The sequence below is a fragment of the Photinus pyralis genome, unplaced genomic scaffold (genome assembly GCF_008802855.1).
Source record: "Photinus pyralis isolate 1611_PpyrPB1 unplaced genomic scaffold, Ppyr1.3 Ppyr1.4_LG9, whole genome shotgun sequence".
Taxonomy (NCBI): Eukaryota; Metazoa; Arthropoda; class Insecta; order Coleoptera; family Lampyridae; genus Photinus; species Photinus pyralis.
This window is the reverse complement of record NW_022170878.1, coordinates 14800269-14820371: the sequence shown is the minus strand read 5'-3', so window position 1 is coordinate 14820371 and position 20103 is coordinate 14800269. Positions and strand designations below refer to the sequence as shown.

Sequence of the window (20103 nt, the reverse complement as noted above, 5' to 3'; positions counted from 1 at the left end):
TTTTACCAAAAATCGACTACTCCAGAATTTCTCGGGAAAACACTTTTTCTTATTAATTTTGGTGCGTAGAATCCAAAACAATTCGTACGTTTTCGATTAGACCTCTCAATAAAAAGTTATGGACAAAAAACAAATTTCGAAAAAAAATTCAAAAGGCTGTAACTTTTGAACTAGTAGCCCAATCTTGGAACTCTTTGAAATTATGGATTCTACAGGCCACATTCTATAAGAACATTTTTTTCCCGGGTCGATCTGAGGCAATTTTTTTTTCGGGCCTCAAAAAAAGGCAGTGTATAACCTTCCTTTTTTACCAAAAATCGACTACACCAAAATTTCTCGGAAAAACACTATCTTATTAATTTTGATGCGTAGAATCCAAAACAATTCGTACTTTTTCGATTAGACCTCTCAATAAAAAATTATGGACAAAAAACAAATTCGAAAAAAAATTCAAAAGGCTGTAACTTTTGAACTAGTAGCCCAATCTTGGAACTCTTTGAAATTATGGATTCTACAGGCCACATTCTATAAGAAAATTTTTTTCCGGGTCGATCTGAGACAATTTTTTTTTTCGGGCCTCAAAAAAAGGCAGTGTATAACCTCCCTTTTTTACCAAAAATCGACTACACCAAAAATTCTCGGGAAAACACTTTTTCTTATTAATTTTGGTGAGTATAATCCAAAACAGTTCGTACATTTTCGATTAGACCTCTCAATAAAAAGTTATGGACAAAAAACAAATTACGAAAAAATATTCAAAAGGCTGTAACTTTTGAACTAGTAGCTCAATCTTGGAACTCTTTGAAATTATGGATTCTACAGGGTATTCCATATCCCCCAGACCCCCCGGTTGTATGTTTTTGAAATTTGAAGTTTGAAATATTCATTCGGAATGAAGATTTGATAGTATTCTTTTCAAGTCTCAAAAGACCTCTGAGGGGTTAACGTTTTAGGTAAAAACATACAGCAGGGAGGTCTGGGGGGTATGGAATACCCCCCAGCAAAGAAACTTATACGATCCTTCCTTTACATTCATCATGAAACCATTTGCATACCTTCATTCGAATAAAATTCTCGTTTACTGGGGGGTATTCCATACCCCCCAGACCTCCCGGTTGTATGTTTTTACCTTCTCTTATATATATGGTTTTTACCCATGTATGCTGTGGTTATACCTTTGGTTATACTTTATACATTTTCATTTGAGCCTGGATAGGCAACACATTGTACAATGTCTTTTCACGTATTGCCCATCAGCGTGATGGACAGAGAAATAGGCAACTTGTCAAACTGCACTGTACGCTCTCGGAAAAATTTTCTTCAACGCACTAAATGCAGTAGGACCAGTTTTTATTGTGCTAAAAGAGTTGTACGAGGGGCATTCTATAAATGACAAGATTTGTTTGTTCACCTTCACCTCACCACAACCGCCACGATTTTAGTAAGCAAAGGTACAGGCAAACGAATGAAGGAGAGATGCGACGAGAAGGTTACAAAGTTTTAGTTAGCGAGGAACGTATCGGTTGTTAATAAAAATCTGATTAGTTGATGGTGAATTTATTTCTACAAACAAATCACTTTATCCACATAAATTAATATGTACAACCTTCGTCACACTGCTTAAATAAGAGTACGTATTTATATAAATATATATATAATCTGTATTTTTTTCCTGTTAAGTTTTATATATATTTATTTATCTCATGATAAGCTCTGGGGCCTTAGCGTGTTTTTCTCACGGCAAGTTACTCTAATAATATTGAACAAAATTTGTGTCTCGCGCACCAGCGCACGGTTAAATGCGCAGCAGTAACCGCACGAAGAGAGACCCATCATAGAGGTAGCCTGCACAACACAACAAACAATCGAATATTATTTACCAATTTAATTTGTAACAACAACACAAAAGGTAGACCACAGTACCTTGCTCACATATTACATAATTAACATTTATATATAATATAATTATAAACATAATATATATATAATATACTAGTTAAAAATAAATTCATCTAATAATAAAATTGGGTATCTATACTTACACAAAGAAAAAAATTACATCTGTTAGTCCATCACCACAGTTAAGCTAATGGGGGGGGCCGAGCCATGGAATACGGACCCCGCACGTACTAACATATTAACGATGAGGTGCATTACAATCTTCGAGACGCGCGCGCGCACAACACACACTTTCGCACAAGCTACGCTAATGCTACTACGCTAGGATGCCCTTGAATCCCTCCAGAGCACTTCTGGAATGTGTCATCAATGGTATAAACTCAAATCGATGAATAACGTGATAAATAAAAAAAACCGAGTGAGCGGGGTGCTGTGGTCCGAGAGCGCACTGCCAGAGCGCCATCTATCTTATAAAAATATCCGGTGGCACGAGCGCGCACCTCCCTGGCTCTTTGTACTTCTTGAAGGCATCAATGTCAACAACTAAGAGATTTCCAAAGTCCTATATACAGTTTGATCCTGTATTGCACACAGATATGGTAACAAAGATACAGGGCGGATGGTTGTTATTTCCGTTTGGCGTGTAACATTTCCATTAGTAACGTTTGCGTCGGGGCGCCGCCGTTGCAGTGTTTGTAGTACAGATGCTCCTCGCCTCTTGTCGCCAAGTTGTGCATTTCGGGCAGTAATTGTAACATTTTGTGGAACTTATTCTGAAATGATGATCGATTAGTACTCAAGGGGACAAGTGGGCGAATACGGACCTGTACTTGTGGATAACACGTCACCGTATATTCTAATAAAGCTTGCTGAACTTGATCGTATCCCTCTTGAATGTGCTTCCTATTGGTTATGCCTCTAACATCTACTAAAAATACACGTTAACAATGGCAGTGAAGATTAAGAGGTGTTGGTCTTAAAGTTAGCATCTCTCATACTCCACAAAAACTGGGCTAACTTCACAGTGGAGATGCTAACCTCACTCAACGACGGTCGGGCAGCGTACAAACCTGGATTGAGAAGTAGCAGAAACTTAAGGCAGATGTAATCGCTGATGTCGAACTTGAGCTCCTGAAGTTTGGCCGTGATGCTGTTGAAGTGTTCCGCCAAGGTCGGAACGCCGAGCAGGCCCAGACTGAGAAGGTCGAACTTTTGCCCGTTGTGCAGCGTCGTCTCGTCGGGCAGACTGTTATGCATACGCTGGTGTATGTGGTCTAATACTAGCATGTCGGACCACGAATGTTGTAACAACTTCATTTGGTCGTCAACCTGTCGGAATAAATTCGAAATTATTCGAGCAAGTACAGGATATGCGTATGCTAATTAGGGATTCCTTAAGCTTAATTTGTCATGGGAAATGGTTTTCTTTACAGCACCCCCTGCTTAATTATACGACTTTTCGTGTTGTGACTACACATTGTGTTTTTTTAAGTAGCTTGCTTTGATGGTATCACCTCAGAAATTTGAACTAAACCGAAACTTAAACCAAAATAGAGATTTTCGCGAAATTGAAATCTTAGGAGGCAAAATAAGGGGATACTGTAAAGATATCTGAAAGAAATTTGCAAGAGCAATTCGAAAACGCATACAAACATTTGAGAAGAAAATATGCATGCATTTGATCTTATTTCCAAGAGACAAAAAACGCCTTTAGCATTAACAGCTACGTTGCCGTTTACTCGCAACAAAAAAAAGTAACTTTTCCATATTTTTACATCCATAATTTCTTTGCAATCTAAATGTACAACAGGGTGAGTCAACGATTGCGCGGAGTAACTTAATGCCTTGAAGATAAGATTTTTCGATAGAGTGCTTTTGTATTATAATATGGTTGAATATTCTCCACATTTAAAAAATATTTGGAATTATACAGGGTGCGCCCACAAAGTAGGGCGCCAAAATGGTACATTTTTTTAAATAGAACCCCCTACGTGTAATTGTACGTCTTTTTTTTTGAATGGTTAATATCCGAAAGTAGTTTTGTAGATAATTCAATTTTTAAGAAAAATTGGGCATTTGCAAGCGTCAGTATATATTGTCAAAATGATTACTTAAATTTTAATTCCAGGTTTTACATCTTTTATCCTGGGTTAAGTAAAAGTCAAATAAATACATCTACTATGAAACATTAGAAATATAGCTTACAGAGTGTTTTTTTTGGTAGATCTAGAGTTGCAAAACTTCATATTAAAAAATCTCACTTTTTTAAACGAAACACCCTGTATATTGTTCTGTCATCATTTAGCTCCTCCAAAAACCTTCAACTTTTGATAATAATGTCCTATACCTATCTCTGATAATTATCGAAACAGCTTGGTTTTCCTGGTTTTTATATTCTAATCTTAAATAAGTTAAATGTAATTGACATAATAGTGAGGTGGCCATGCAAAAACGCAATTTTTATCTATCTCGTCCAAAACGAAAATCGTATCGATTAATTTATTTTTCAAACAATTTATTTTAAGTCCAAAAACTGGAGAATAAGTACAAACATTTGACTACAAAGCAAATTTAATTTAACTCCTAATGTCATCCAGTTAGTGATATTAGTTTCATTTTTTTTTCAAAATTATTATGTAAATTAGAACTTATTTCAGATTAAAATATAAAAAAATAGAAATACTAAGATATTTGTTTATGTTTTTACTATCAAATTTATTCTTCAGTTTTTATAGACTTGATGAATTATTAGAAAAATGAATTAATAAATATGATTTTAGCATTGAACAAGGCAGATAAAACTTGCATTTTTTTTGCATGGCCACCTCACTATTATGTAAATTACATAGAACTTATTTAAGATTAGAATATAAAAACCAGGAAAACCAAGATGTTTCGAAAACTATCAGAGATAGGTATATATAGGACATTATTATCAAAAGTTGAAGGTTTTTGGAGGAGCTAAATGATGACAGAAAAATATACAGGGTGTTCCATTTAAAAAAGTGACTTTTTTAATATGAATTTTTGTAACTTTGGATCTAGAAAAAAACACACTGTAAGCTATTTTTTAATATTTGATAGTAGATGTATTTATTTGACTTTTACTTAACCCAGGATAAGATATAGAGCCTGTAATCAAAAATTAAGTAATAATTTTGACAATATACTGACGCTTGCAAATGCCCAATTTTCCTTAAAAATCGAATTATCTTTAAAACTACTAGCTTTTCGGATATTAACCATATAATAAAAAAGACGTACAATTACACGTAAAATTCAAAAATGCATTCAGATACAGGGGGTTCTATTTAAAAAATGTACCATTTGGGCGCCCTACTTTGTGGGCGCACCCTGTATAATTCAAAATATTTTTAAAATGTGAAGAATATTCAATCATATCATAATACAAAAGCACTCGATCGCAAAATCTCATCTTCAAGGCATTAAGTTACTCCGCGCAATCGTTGACTCACCCTGTACAAATAAAAGTTGGTTGTCCTAGTTTTCTAACTCAATGGGTTGTCCAAACCATAAAAACATAAACAAAAGATGAGCGGATAAATACGCCATGGCTAAACTATACTGCGCTCGCATCTCCAGATGCAGTCTTATGGACTAATTGCCTCTCTTACTAATTTGCGTCATTCTTCAATATCGCTATCCTTGTTCCTCAAAGCCACGATGCCAAACTGACGTATGATTGAATTGAAGTATTAAAACAACACACAGCCGTCTATAATTACAAGCCGTGCTGAGAATTATGGCAACACTGCATGGTAGGCCGATTTCCTAATTCAACTTGACAGATTTCGGTGTATTTTATGTGTGTTTTGGGTGTAATATTCCTTTTTACCTGTTTTAACAGAGCGAGATTGCGACAATTTGTGTTACTCCGTACGGAATGAACAGAAATTATTATTCAGGTTAAGTTGCTAAACGAAATATATCGATTTATTGTCATAACCTCTAAAGCAGGCTACTCCTTAGTGGACCTTTTACAAGCACTTGTATTTGTTCAAAGTACCTGTACAAGCTCAAATCTGACCTACACACTACGTGGTACGTAAGTACGGTAAGTGTTTATCGTGAAAGAATACAATAATTATTTTATTAGTTGGTATTTCAGATATTCTAGCACGGACATGTCAAGTCGATTTTCTGAAGGAACCTTCCGACTTATTCCCAGGAGTTCACGGTACGGGAATTTGAAGTCTACGGGGCTCCCCTCTTTAAAAGCTTTGTACCTAGACCTACTGGAGTACCGACTGGCTTAAAATCTGCCATTCCGAATCACACCTGGTCATTGATAAAACCTAGCTGATGCACATCGATTTACTATCCTTTTGCCGAAATTAAGTGCCCAAGCATGTGCTTCACCTCGACCTCCTTCGACAGAAGTTCACCAATTTCAGAGATCTCGATGGAAAACACATTATGATGCAGTTACCAATTTACAGCGTTCCGAATTTTAACGTCAAATAAAAATGTTATTATCCATTTTTGTAAATAAATTAAATATATGTACAATTGTAAGCTGCTTAAGTATCTTTCTTCTGTATTAAAACCACCAAGGCGAAACACAGGAGAGAGAAGAGCAACAAGACTATTAAAATTATATCGGCCCACCGATTGACTTTCGGACAACGTTGCCAAACTTCTCAGCATGGCTTCTAATTATAGACGGCTGTGAAACAACATAACCTCCTTGTGCTGTCACTGTCACGTTTGTTAATAAGTTTGACAAGCATGTACTGTTGGTCCATAACTGCATCTGGAGGTGCGAACGCACTACAGTATAGACGTTGCCACTCGCGACCGACGAAAGGAAGTAGAATCCAAAAAATCTTTTGTTCTGGTCTTGAGGTTGTGCTAAGAAAGAAACCAAAATGAAAAAGCTTGAACTGTACCCGTAGAAGCCCCCAGTAAACACCACAGCCCAAATAAAGGAAAATTCTATGATCCCTCTGTACAATTCTATTTATTTATTTATGAACATAACAAGTTACCCCAATAACAATGTTCATGTACATAAGGAATATTAAAAAAATGTATGTTAAGAGTGTTAAAATAAATGAAAAACAAAGGAAAACAACAGAAGAAATAAAAAAGAAAAAAAAATGCTGTGAACAATTTATTAGTTCTTGAATATTGTCACACGTTCTTGCAAACTGTCTTAGGGACATATAAAAAATATCTATGGATATATACAATCATTATGAAACCAAACCATTTAGGGAAAAAGCCATACAACCGGGGGGGGGGGGGGGGTCTGGAAACTCCGCCTCCAATAAAGGAAAATTCTATCATCCTTTTCTACAATCATTATGAAATCATTTGTGTCTCAGACGAATTACATATACTGTATACTGGGGGAATACCCCTCAGATCCCCGGGTGCTACCTTTTGTTCTCTCGTAAAACGTAAACTCCCGAGTACCCTCGTGATATATAAGGTGAGTACTAAGGAATAGTAACATCCGTTTTGGGAAAAAAACCATACAACCGGGAGTCTGGAGGGGATGGAATAACCACGCCTCCAATAAAGGAAAATTCTATGATTATTTTCTACAATCATTATTAAATCATTTGTTTCTCAGACGAATTACATATACCGTATACTGGGGGCAGAGCTGGGCTGAATACTTTAAAAAAGTATTTGAATACTAAATAGTAAATACTTTACACAAATCAAAGGTATTTGAATACTAAATACTTTTACGTCCAGCACAAGCAAATACTAGATACAGATACATTGAAAAGTATTCAAATACTTTAAAAAATAAGTATTCAAATACTTTAGTTAGAATGTATACGAATACTATAAAAAGTATTCGAATACAGTAAAAAGTATTCAAATACTTGTCACTCAAATATATTAAAAATTTAAAAATAAAATTTCTTATAGAATGTGCCCTGTAGAACCCATAATTTCAAACAACCTGGGTTGAGGTGAATTTTTCATCTGTGGCGAAGATGGAAATTACCTTAGGCCAGTTCCGAGCATTCTACCGGCTACTCCGAATTAGGTTTTCCTGCAGTTTTCCTAATTCGTAAGGTAAATACCGGAGTAGTATAGACCATCTTAAGACCTTCTGCAGAGGCACCTCTAAATAGCATTATGCGGGTCACTCTGTAATTGGGCGGATGCCTGTTGAGGGCCCAAAACAAGAGGGATAATAAAATAAAATAAAATAAAAAACAGTTCCAAGATTGGGCTACTATTTCAAAAGTTACAGCCCTTTGAATTTTCTTCCGAAATTGGTTTCTAGTCCATAACTTTTGATTGAGAAGTCTAATCGAAAAAGTACGAATTGTTTTGGATTCTACGCACCAAAATTAATAAGAAAAAGTGTTTTCCCGAGAAATTTTGGTAAAAAAGGAAGGTTAAGTATTCAAATACTATGCGAAGTATTCGAATACTTTGCGAAGTATTCGAATACTAAATATTTGTGAAAGTATTTGAGTTACAAATACAAATACTGCTTCCATAAAAGTATTTAATTACAAAGTATTTGAATACTTTAAAGGATTTGAATACCAAAAAGTATTTACAAAATCGAATACTGCCCAGCTCTGACTGGGGGGTACTTCATCATCCCCCCCCCGGGGGGGGGGGTGGAATACTCCTCCCTCCAATAAAGAAAATTTCTATGATCCTTTTCTACAATCATTATGAAATCATTTGTATCTCAGACGAATTACATATACCGTATGCTGGGGGGGATTACCCCCCAAACCCCCCGATTCTACGTTTTGTTCTATCGCAAAACGTACACTCCTTAGTACCCTCGTGATATACAGTGCTATTAATTAAGAAGTAGATATAGAGATTTATGTCTTTTGTTTTTCCCTATGTCTACTTTTAAATGATAAAATCTCTTCCGAAGGTCGCCTAATTTTATGCAACCAAAATAACTTCTTAAAACAAATAAAGATCTCGCTTTCACATTAATTAATTTCAATATTGTTGCTTTGGCTTCCGTACTTTTATTTTCGTTTGTGTGTGATGTATTCAACTGAACTGAAGAAAAAGTTGATATTGTCATTTGTCAATTGGTATAGCAAACAGTTTAAGAAGCGTAAAAGATTTATTTTCTGGTAAGCCACAACAACAATATTAAAACTAATTAATATGATAGCCAGCTCTTCAGAAGAGATTTTGTCTTTTAAAAGTAGACATAGGGAAAAACACGTAAATCCATATGTCTACTTCGTAATAAATTTCACTGTACAGGGTGTTTTTTTGGGAGCTTTAGTTAAAAGTTTCTGGGAAAGTAAAATAGGTAGGTTTTTGAAAATTTGTACTTAGGAGTTACTCTGAAGGCCGAATCGATGTAAAATATTTTCAAAATGGCCGCACTTCCGGAAACACCGGAAGTAGATAGTAACTTCGTTATTTTAAATGGCAACCCCTATTTTTTATTGCATTTTTGGATTCTATGTGAAATTTCAGTTCTTTTGATACCCATATGTCGATATCTGCCATTTATGGTTTTTAAGTTATTTTGACTTTAAGAAAAAAAATGGCGGATGCAGATGGTACCTTGATAATTGATTACTTGAAAACGGTTGTAGTCATGGCAACCCATTTTTATCAGTGCATAGAGAATGAATAGGGCTTTCTTTTAGTGCACTTAAAAAAAGTTAAGTTGCGTACGACCGCCCCTATGGAATATCCAAATTTATGAAACTTCAAAGACTAAAAACTCAGTTTTTTTTAATGGAATGACCATGTTCTTACTATTCCATGAGATAGAGAATCGAAATTGGCATATTTTGACTATACATGTTCCTATAGCTATCTTTAACAGTTTCTGACTTATTCCCATTTTATTGAATTGACACTATTTTTTTCGGATTTTCTTTTTAGTAGTCGGCCATGATTCTATAACAATTGAATTTTAAACAAATCTAGTGACACTAATCCATCACCCACTGTTATAGGTTAACATAAGTTTTTCAAAAATCGAAAAATGACTCGCAGTGGTTTCACCTATTTTGGAATTTAATTGTTATTTATGGTGAAATGGGCAGAATCGCGGCGCGTGCTTTCCGTACATTCACTCAAAAACTGGAACGAAATTGTATGAATTTTGGAAATTTTGTACCCCTAATGCACTACAAACCGTTGAAGCACAAGTGATACAAAGCTCTACAAGAGAATATTTAAGAAAATGAATTGAATTGCAAATGCAAGATTAACATATTAAATTCAATGCAAAATATAAAAAAACTTCGTTGAAACATTTTTGGTATGGAATTGTTGCTAGAACAGATATCACATTACCTCTCTTAATTTCCAGACTTGTTTAAGAAATTCAGTTGAACGACTCTGTTTAGATTTTTCAAAAATTTTCCGTCCTATATCCTTAATAAATGAGTTATTTATTCATGAATTATTTAGACTAGAACTAGAATCAATGGTATTAAAGAATCCATTCCTTGATTTGTTTAAAATTCGATTGTTATAAAATCATGGCCAACTACTAAAAAGAAATTGCGAAAAAAATGGCATCAATTCCGAGATCAATTCAATGGAATGGGAATAAATCAGAAACTGTTAAAGATAGCTATAGGAACATGTATAGTCAAAATATGCCAATTTCGATTCTCTATCTCATGCAATATTAAGAACATGGTCATTCCATTAAAAAAAACTGAGTTTATAGACTTTGAAGTTTCTTAAATTTGGATCTCCATAGGTGCGGTTGTATGCAACTTAACTTTGTTTTAAGTGCACTAAAAGAAAGCCCTATTCATTCTCTATTCACTGATAAAAATAGGTTGCCATGACTACAACCGTTTTCAAGTAATCAATTATCAAGGTACCATCTGCATCCGCCATTTTTTTTCTTAAAGTCAAAATAACTTAAAAACCATAAATGGCAGATATCGACATATGGGTATCAAAAGAACTGAAATTTCACGTAGAATCCAAAAATGCAATAAAAAATAGGGGTTGCCATTTAAAATAACGAAGTTACTATCTACTTCCGGTGTTTCCGGAAGTGCGGCCATTTTGAAAATATTTTACATCGATTCGGCCTTCAGAGTAACTCCTAAGTACAAATTTTCAAAAACCTACCTATTTTACTTTCCCAGAAACTTTTAACTAAAGCTCCCAAAAAAACACCCTGTATAAGGAGAGTACTAAGGAATAATAACATCCGTTTTGGGAAAAAAATACAACCGGGGGAGTCTACTCCCGCTCCAAATAAAGGAAAATTCTGATCATTTTTTACAATCATTATGTATCTCATTATTGTATCCCAGACGAATTACATACAGGGTGATTCCTATAGTACCTGCCACCGTTTGGGAGCGTGTAGGTGGTGCGTAGGGGAGTATTTTGATATAGGACACTTGGGGTCGGAAATCTAAAATAAGGGTGCCAGAGCCAAATTTACCTTCTGGAATTTCGCGCCTGTAGGTAGGCAACCCAACCGGCCGGCGGTGCACACGGAGCGATCTCAGGCGGCGATGTGTGGCTGACACTTGATCAGAATTTTGTTTAAACCCACGAAATCCCGTCTGCAACGACGCGTATCAAGTGAATAAACACTATGGCAATAGTATAATAATAGTTGGCTAGATGTAGGAAGTGCATTGAGAACAACGGTGGCCACGTTGAACACTTGTAAACGTTATTGCTTTTGACTGTCGTTTTCCCTCCTTCCCTCCCATGTCGCTTCCTCGCGCTAACTCGCTCTGCATCGCTCCGCGCGAAACGTCGGTCGGTTGGGTTGCCTACATACAGGCGTGAAATTCCAGAAGATAAATTTGGTTCTGGCGCCCTTATTTTAGATTTCCGACCCCAAGTGTCCTATATCAAAATACTCCCCTAGGCACCCCCTATACGCTCCCGAACGGTGGCAGGTACTATAGGAATCACCCTGTATACCGTATACTGGGGGGTATTCCATCTTGAAATTACCTCTAGAAGCTGCAAATTGAATCAAATTTTTTACTGATCTTGGCGCTTAAGTGAGAAAATTCCTCGATAAATTCCACAGTTTCCGGTCAAAGTTACGTAAGACCACCGCAAACTCGTACAAACATTCTTCACGCGATCTCCTGTGCTCAATTAACGCAAAGAACGAGAATTTTCCATCGTAAACAATAAAACTGCGTTTGTTTGTTTGTCACAATTTTAATGTGCAGGTAACAACGCAGTTTACAACAAACAAATTATTAAAAAGATAAAAAGAGTGATTCATCGTTGCAATTAAAATGATAGAAAATACAAGTTAGAGAACACCGGACGTTCTGAACTTGGCCTCAATATCCACACAGCCGCAAGCATTTGGTTTCACTTTCAATTATTTGTTCATTTTGCATAATCGCTCGATGCGTTCTTGTTTTTTTTTGTATTTCTAAAAAAATCCCCCTCCGCCCCCGACCGACCCGGACCGACCATTATAAAAATAATGGCGAGTTCATAGTCGGCAACAGGAAACGATCGCAATTATCCTGACGTAATTTTTATCCTCGTTTTCTGCACAAATCTCGACGCCTCCTGGCGATCGTTCGATGAACTACCGGTTATGATAATTTCGTTTGTGTGAGAAATAAAATTTAAATATAGTAGGTTATTGTTTCGGAATGGCGATTGCCCAATTTTTCTCGATACCTACTCGTTTGCGATTTTTTTGCGACCGTTGCTGTCGAGAAATCGAGTGACTATAGCTAGCGAGAATGTTGTAAAATTGAAAATTGATGGCTTTCCCTACTTGGTTGACTAATGGGTAATTTTTCTCTCACTCGTTGAAACAGCGTTGCCAGTGCCTCCAAAGTACTTTCTTCAATTTAAAAAAAAAACGTCTCGTCAGGATTCAGCACTTTCCGTTTTTTGTTTGCTACAATTAATGTCTCACGCAACAAAAAAAAAGGTTTCGGTTTCACTCCTTTTTGAAGTAGAAATAATTTTGATTGGTTCAGATTGCTTTTATTAGCTAATGACGGTGATAAACATTCTTTTTTCACATTTTTGAAGAGAACCAGTTTATCTATCCTTTTCGTAAAAACAAAAACTCAGTTATTTCAAAAACAAAGATGGCGTGGAGCGTTCAATTGTTTTTGCAATAATCTGCTTTAACTTCTTAACGGTTTGACCGATTTTAACAAATTTGGTATAGTTGAAAAGAGCATTCCTTGGGCAACAAGAATCATATAGTTAATTTAGTTGAATCCTTCTCCGCCAGGGGGCTAGTTTTGACACTATGATCCAAAATCCTAAAAAAATCAAAAAAATCTTTATGAAAAAGTAGCCAAATAACACCCAAAGAGGCCAGTGAAAACCGTTTTTCAATAGTTCCTAACCTCAAATATCGGGAAAATGAAATTAATTAATTAATTAATGAAAATGCTTAAATTGTATCTTATTTGACGTATTTCTGGTATTTGTCGATGGCGCGAAAGATTGTTGGGAAAAGGACCCTACACTTTTAGGTAGGCCTTGGAAAATTAAACAAATGAAACACGATGCATTATAAAATAATAACAGCCGTAATTTGTAAATTATTCTGCTGTGTTTTTATTTTATAATGCATCATGTTTCATTTGTTTAATTTTCCAAGGCCTACCTAAAAGTGTAGGGTGCTTTTCTTTCGCGCCATCGACAAATACCGGAAATACGTAAAAAGTAAATTTAAGATACAATTTAACCATTTTAATTAATTAATCTCATTTTCCCAATATTTAAGGTTAGGAACGAGATTTTGAAAAACGGTTTTCACTGGCCTCTTTGGGTGTTATTTGGCTACTTTTTCATAAAGAAAGTCATATCATTCCATTTGATTTTTTTAGGATTTTGGGTCATAGTGTCAAAACTAGCCCCCTGGCGGAGATGGATTCAGCTAAATTAACTATATTTTAGTTGATTCTCATTGCCCTCTTTTCAACCATACCAAATTTGTTAAAATCGGTCAAACGGTTAAGAAGTTAAAGAAGGTTATTGCAAAAACAATTGAACGTCCCACGCCATCTTGGTTTTTGAAATAACTGAGTTTTTGTTTTACGAAAATGATAGATAAACTGGTTCTCTTTAAAAATGTGAAAAAAGTTGCTTTAGTTTATTATGCGAAATTTAAAGAAAATGCAATTTTAATATTTAAGATGGCAGTTGCGCACTCTGGTGGTCATTTTTAAAACTTGAAAATATTTTCCAGCGACTCTTCTTGACCGATAATTTTTTTTACCCCTAAGTCATATGACGAACGGTTCTCGAGATATGGCCGAGAAACAGTCTTATTGGGTCACCCGGTACAATTAGAAGTTTCTCAGACAGCTTGGGATGCGTGCTGCTATTGTCTAAAGAAATTCTTCGAAATAAAGAAAGAGGAAATCTCGCAACGAGACAGTAGTTACCATCCGAACGTGTCGCGTATGCAAATTGCAATTATTATCGTATGCGTGTATGTTAATCCCGTATCCTGTCTCGCATGTAATAAATCCCTCCCATACAAATTCGTCAAGTAGGCCATTACCAGTGGGTCAAGTACGTTCCCAATACGATTACGAAACGCGACGAATATTATCGCAAAAATGGAAAGTGTTCTCGATACGCGCCGTAATAATAGAATCCGCGACCTGGGAGAAAGTTGTTTACTGTTTATATTTATAGCCAATTTCTTCGAGCGCAATTTCGTACAATAAAGAACCTTGGATGGCCTGCCTGCCTCCTTGGTTATGGCGTATCGTAATGGTAATGTTACGACCTAGTTTGCGCCCGACGTGGAAAAAAAAACGGGACTCATTTTAGATATAAGAGCGCTTTGGGGCAGTTGTTCAACGGTGCATACAATACAACAAATTGTTGGAAATTAGATATTGCTAAAGGTTCAATTGCATTTTGCACGTTTTTATGAATATGACATAAATATGATTTGTACAGGTTTTTAGCTCGCCCAATTGCTTAACAAATAAATGTTGAAGGTGACAATTTACATACTTCAACATTCCGATGGACCATTTTTATTACACTTAACGTATTAGTCGCTCACGACTCTACCTTTCAAAGTTAGATCTCGAGTGTTCTCAGAAATCTGTCACCAGGTATCATTTTTGGAAAATTACTTAATAAACTGGGATCCTGCTTCGCCATTGTATCAGGAAAATGGCAAATTCCGTTTGAAAAATCACCTTACTATCGAGGGGGCGATCGGAGGGAAATACGCCCTAGTATAGCTACGTAGGTATACTTCATTCAGAGCATACAAATGATGTCATAATGAATGTAGAAAAAGTCAACTCTATCCCCTAGCACCAGGGCCGCCATTTCAGCCCCCCCCCCCCTAAAGTATTCGAAAAAATAATCAAAATACTCACGTACTACAAGATATTTCGAAAACTATCAAGGTATAGGACATTATTATAAAAAGTTGAAGGTTTTTGGAGGAGCTAAAAGATGACAGAAAAATATATAGGGTGTTCCATTTAATAAAAGTGAGATTTTTTAATATGAAGTTTTGCAACTTTGGACCTACCAAAAAAATAACACCCTGTAAGCTATATTTTTAATGTTTCATAGTAGATGTATTTATTTGACTTTTACTTAACCCAGGATAAAAAATATAAAACCTGGAATCAAAATTTAAGTAATAATTTTGACAATATACTGACGCAATTTTTCTTACAAATCGAATTATCTTTAAAACTACTAGTTTTTCGGATATTAACCATATAATAAAAAAGACGTACAAGTTACATGTAGAATTCAAAAATGCATTCAAATACAGGGGGTTCTATTTAAAAAATTGTACCATTTTGGCACCCTACTTTGTAAGCGCACCCTGTATAATTCTAAATATTTTTAAAATGTGGAGAATATTCAACCATATCATAATACAAAAGCACTCTATCGAAAAATCTTATCTTCAAGGCATTAAGTTAATCCGCGCAATCGTTGACTCACCCTGTACAAAACCAACGGCCGCCACTTACTCCTGAGCGCCCCTACCGCCCCCTTTGGGAACCTATGGTATAACGCACATCTATGTAAATGTACCTAGGTAGTACTGGTACATAGTACCGTGTGTTCTCTTTTGGTTGAGACTGCAGTGTATCTCATTTGTTTTTAATGATAAAGACTTGCGGTTTTCGCGACCCTGTGCCACTTGGAATGTTATCATATCTTACTACCCATGTAAGATAGAAAGAAAAAAAACTGTTTAATTTAAATATTTTTATGTAGAATCCAGTGGCGGAGTAGTGGGCCACTGTTTCTGAGATTTTACCTAATACTGGTATTTTTAAATGCAACACCCTATACAGGGTGTCTTAAATTGAGTAAGATAGCATGGCGAGCTTTGTTATTTTTATACTTACAGATTCGGTTAAATTGGTTTTGTAGTTTTTGATGCTAATGGATATTCCGATGCGACATTTTGAAAAAATAAATCGTTTCGTAGATAATTCAAAAAAGTGAAAATCGCCATTTTTAAAAAGTTCAAATATTTTAGTAACAAAGAGAGCTATCGAAAAAAGTTTCAAATAAAAGTTGCAAGATTGAATGGGATAAATTCAATGAACGTAAAACAAACATTTTTTAAATGGCGGTTTCCGAGAATGACATCGACTTTCTTATTTTAAATGGACGCCATATTGGATTTTTCCGTCACTCGATAGAGAAAAAAATTACAAAACCAGTGATACTAAACACTTAGTATTTCATTTGGGAATCAACCTTACAATTTTGCCTCGAAGTTTACAATGTATTTCTTATGGCAATAATTCCAATTTAACCGAATCTGTAAGTATAAAAAAAACAAAGATAGCCATGCTATCCTACTCAATTTAAGACACCCTGTATATTTTGACGTCAATTTTTTGCCATTGTTTTCCCGATTACAGTGATGTCTCACAATCCATATTTTTTGTATACATATACATAAATTAAGTATATTTTATATCATATTTTTCAAAATTTTGAAATGGCATGTTTCTATCACCAGCCATTTCTGTTGATTGGGTATCGGTTGCTATGGATACAATAAATAAAACAAAATCTCCATAAATCCATGGCCTACTATTTAAAAACCTTAAAAAATAAGGTTTTTATTTTTGTTTTATGGCTAAAATTTAACAAAATAGAGGTTGTGATACAGCAATGTAATCAGCAAAAATAATGCAAAATGTTTAAAAGATGTTGTATTTAAAAAATACCAACTTTGGCTCAAATCTCAGAAACGGTGGGCAACATTTTAATGTCACTGGATTCTACGTAAAAATGTTTAAAATAAACTGTTTTTACCTTTTTTCTATCTTACATGGGTAGTAAAATAATATGATATCCCACAAAGTCAAACTTTCCGTTTTCACCCTGTATCTCAGAAACAAACGTAGCTAGATTGACCGCCAATGTGTATCATTAAAAACAGCTGAGATACACTGGAGGCTCAACCAAAAGAAGACACACGCTACATACACTAGTAGTCAAACTTTCACGTAATCGCATCGCTTGACCCCCCCCCCCCTCGTTAAGGTTAAATGGCGCCCTGCCTAGCACAAAAGAATTCGATTACTCCTTCCCGAAAGCTACCACGTCATTTCCTGATTACTGGAGTACTTAGGGTTCTTACGATAATTTTTTATTCAATACCCCCCCCCCCCAAGCCTAAGAACGTTTATGGAATATCTTCCAGGAAAGGAACATTTGACGGAACACCCCAGAAAATAATCACATGCGGAGAACGTAGCACCAGGGGGGAGGGCTGCACAAGAAAAATCGAGAGCTAGAGTCATCAAATCTTCATTTCCTGAAGAGTATTCGGCATTCCCATGATAATTTTTCGGAAATCGACCACCGGGAGGTCTGAGGGTATGGAATATCCCCCAGGGGAAAGACGTATTTGTTCACCCTTTTCAGAACACTATCATGGTAGGTTTTGGGAAAAGGTGATATCTGTGCTGGGGGGTATTCCATACACCCCCGGTGCTATGTTTGACTCCAAAATGTTGAAAGTATTCAGGATTCTCATGATAGTATATCGGAAAACGGCCATCGGGGGTTCGGGGGCTATGGAATAGCCCTCGGAAACACGTATTTGCTCATCCTTCCCAGAACACCAGCATGATAGCTTTTGGGAAAAAGTGATATCTTTGGCGGAAGGTATTCCGTACCCCCAGAGCTACGATTTCAAAGTATTCAGGATTCTCACCGTATTTTTTCGGCAACCGGGCTGTGCTGGGGAGGGGGGGTTATTTAGACCCCCGGTGCTACGTTTTCCTCCATAATGTTCAAAGTATTCAGGACTCTCATAAAATTTTTTTTGGAAAACGGCCACCGGTGTGTGTGTGTGGGGGGGGGGGGGTAATTTGCTCACCCTATCCAGAACACCATCATGGGACGTTTTGGGAAAAGGTGCTGAGGGATGCCCCCCTCCCCTTCCTTATTTAGGATTCTCATGATAGTTTTTCGGAAAATGGCATGGGGGAGGTATATCCCGAGAGCTACGATTTTTGCCAAAATCTAAGAGCTCGCGTGTATGGAATATCTTCCAGGAAAGGAAATTTGACAATCATGCTGATTGCTGTAAATATTTTAGGGAAACATAGTACGGAGGGGTCTAGAGAGAATTAGAATCCCCCCCCCCCCCGCGCGCAGGTATAAGAGAAATCGAGTGCCGATTGCCAAAAGCTAGCATGGCACTTTCTTCTGGAAAGGGGCATCAAATCTTCATTTCCTGAGGAGGGGGGGGGGTCCCTCCGGTGCTACGGTTTCCCCCAAAATACTCAAAGTCCTCAACATCCTCATGATGGTTTCTCAAAAAAATGTTACCGTCTTCCTTTCCAGGAGCGCATTCGTGACTGGACCTGATGCTTGCATGGCATCGTTTTCATGTGGTTTGCGTCTCGGCTAAGCAAGACTCAGTACCCATTCATGGTCTCGATTCGGGTTGCTCTGCGCTAAATCTCATTTTCGAGTGCCTCGACTATCGGTTTCTTTGTCGTTCTTTTCCACTAACCGGCGCAGTATTCTAAACCATTACTAATTCAACGCACAAAAACCCGCGAGCGACGCAGTAATGTCTCTCCTGTAAGGATTTCAAAATAATGAAAGGTAAAAATGATTCTTAATTCGGTAATGGTAACGTTAAGTAATCGAGATGTTCAGCTTCAATTAACAATGAGGTCAAAGATATAACGTTCTACGTTCGGTACGCGGCCGCCGCCCGAATTTTTTTTTCCCCACAAAACTGCGGAGGAAGAGACAGAAAACGGTACCCACCTTGAGATCCTTGAAGAAAATTGAGTTCCTCGCCCAATCGACTTGTGAGAAGAGGTTTTGGTCTAATACTTTACACATTAGTTCAAATAGGTCCACTTCACATTGATTATACGTTTGGTTCTGTAGAAGACTATATAAAGAGTTCTGCCACTCGCGGTCGTCGATACCTTGTATGAAGTCTCTAATAAGGGGCGATATTTTACTGGAAGGGGGTGCACTTCCGCCTGGTAACACTGTTTCGAATTGGAACGTTTTTGGGCTAAGGGAGTGTGGTGACGTCGTCGTCGAGTTCGCGGTGCTCCACAGCTTGTTCTCGTTGCCGCCCATCGCCATGGAGGACTGCGTCCCCGGGACGCCGACGATCTGGAGCGCCGGTTGCTGACTGGAAGCTGGCTGCATTAACGTCGACGCGCTGACCTGTCCAAGAGCGACCGCTATCGGACTCGGCGACGAGTCGGGCGACGACGTCAGAGAAGATACTTGCGGTATTTGAATTTCCTGCTTTATGTGGATGTTGGCGAAGGGCGATGTACCCGGCTGGTTATTGTAGACGCCGCCCTCGCCCAACTGCCCACGTTGAGCGAGGGTCTGCACAGCGAGCTGTCGTTGCCGCATCATCTGTAACTTTCTTGCGCGATCCCTCTTGTACATCGGTCCGAATTTATTCCTACCGCCACGCATTCGGTCCGCTCGAACCGCTGCAAAAAAGACACAACATTAATTAACTACACCTCAATATACGGGGATGGTTATACAATGTTGTCCCCATTTAGGGGTTAGTTAATAGGTCGCCGAATTTTTCATGGGAATTGTTGGTTCAGCATTCTATGGTGAATAAATTGCAAGATTTTATGGTAGGAAGTGAATCTTATGACCCCCCCCCCCACCCGGGTTCTACATTTTTTAAAAGGTACTATCAAACACCCGAACCTGGGGTGTAGGGAATGCTCATCAGAAAACAAGATTTAGTGCTCC

The 20103-nt window shown here is 37.0% G+C and overlaps 1 protein-coding gene across 2 annotated transcripts; it reads right to left on the bottom strand.

Moving 5' to 3' along the window:
* Positions 1-1870: 1870 nt before the first annotated feature.
* Positions 1871-19826, bottom strand: LOC116180583 (nuclear hormone receptor FTZ-F1-like; the record flags this gene model as incomplete). 2 transcript variants are annotated; one of them, XM_031500657.1, is given in 4 exon segments in its annotated part: positions 1871-2672; positions 2724-2827; positions 2970-3228; positions 19129-19826. In XM_031500657.1, coding segments are annotated over 4 exon segments (1208 nt in total), but the record flags the coding sequence as incomplete, so codon positions are not given.
* Positions 19827-20103: the final 277 nt, after the last annotated feature.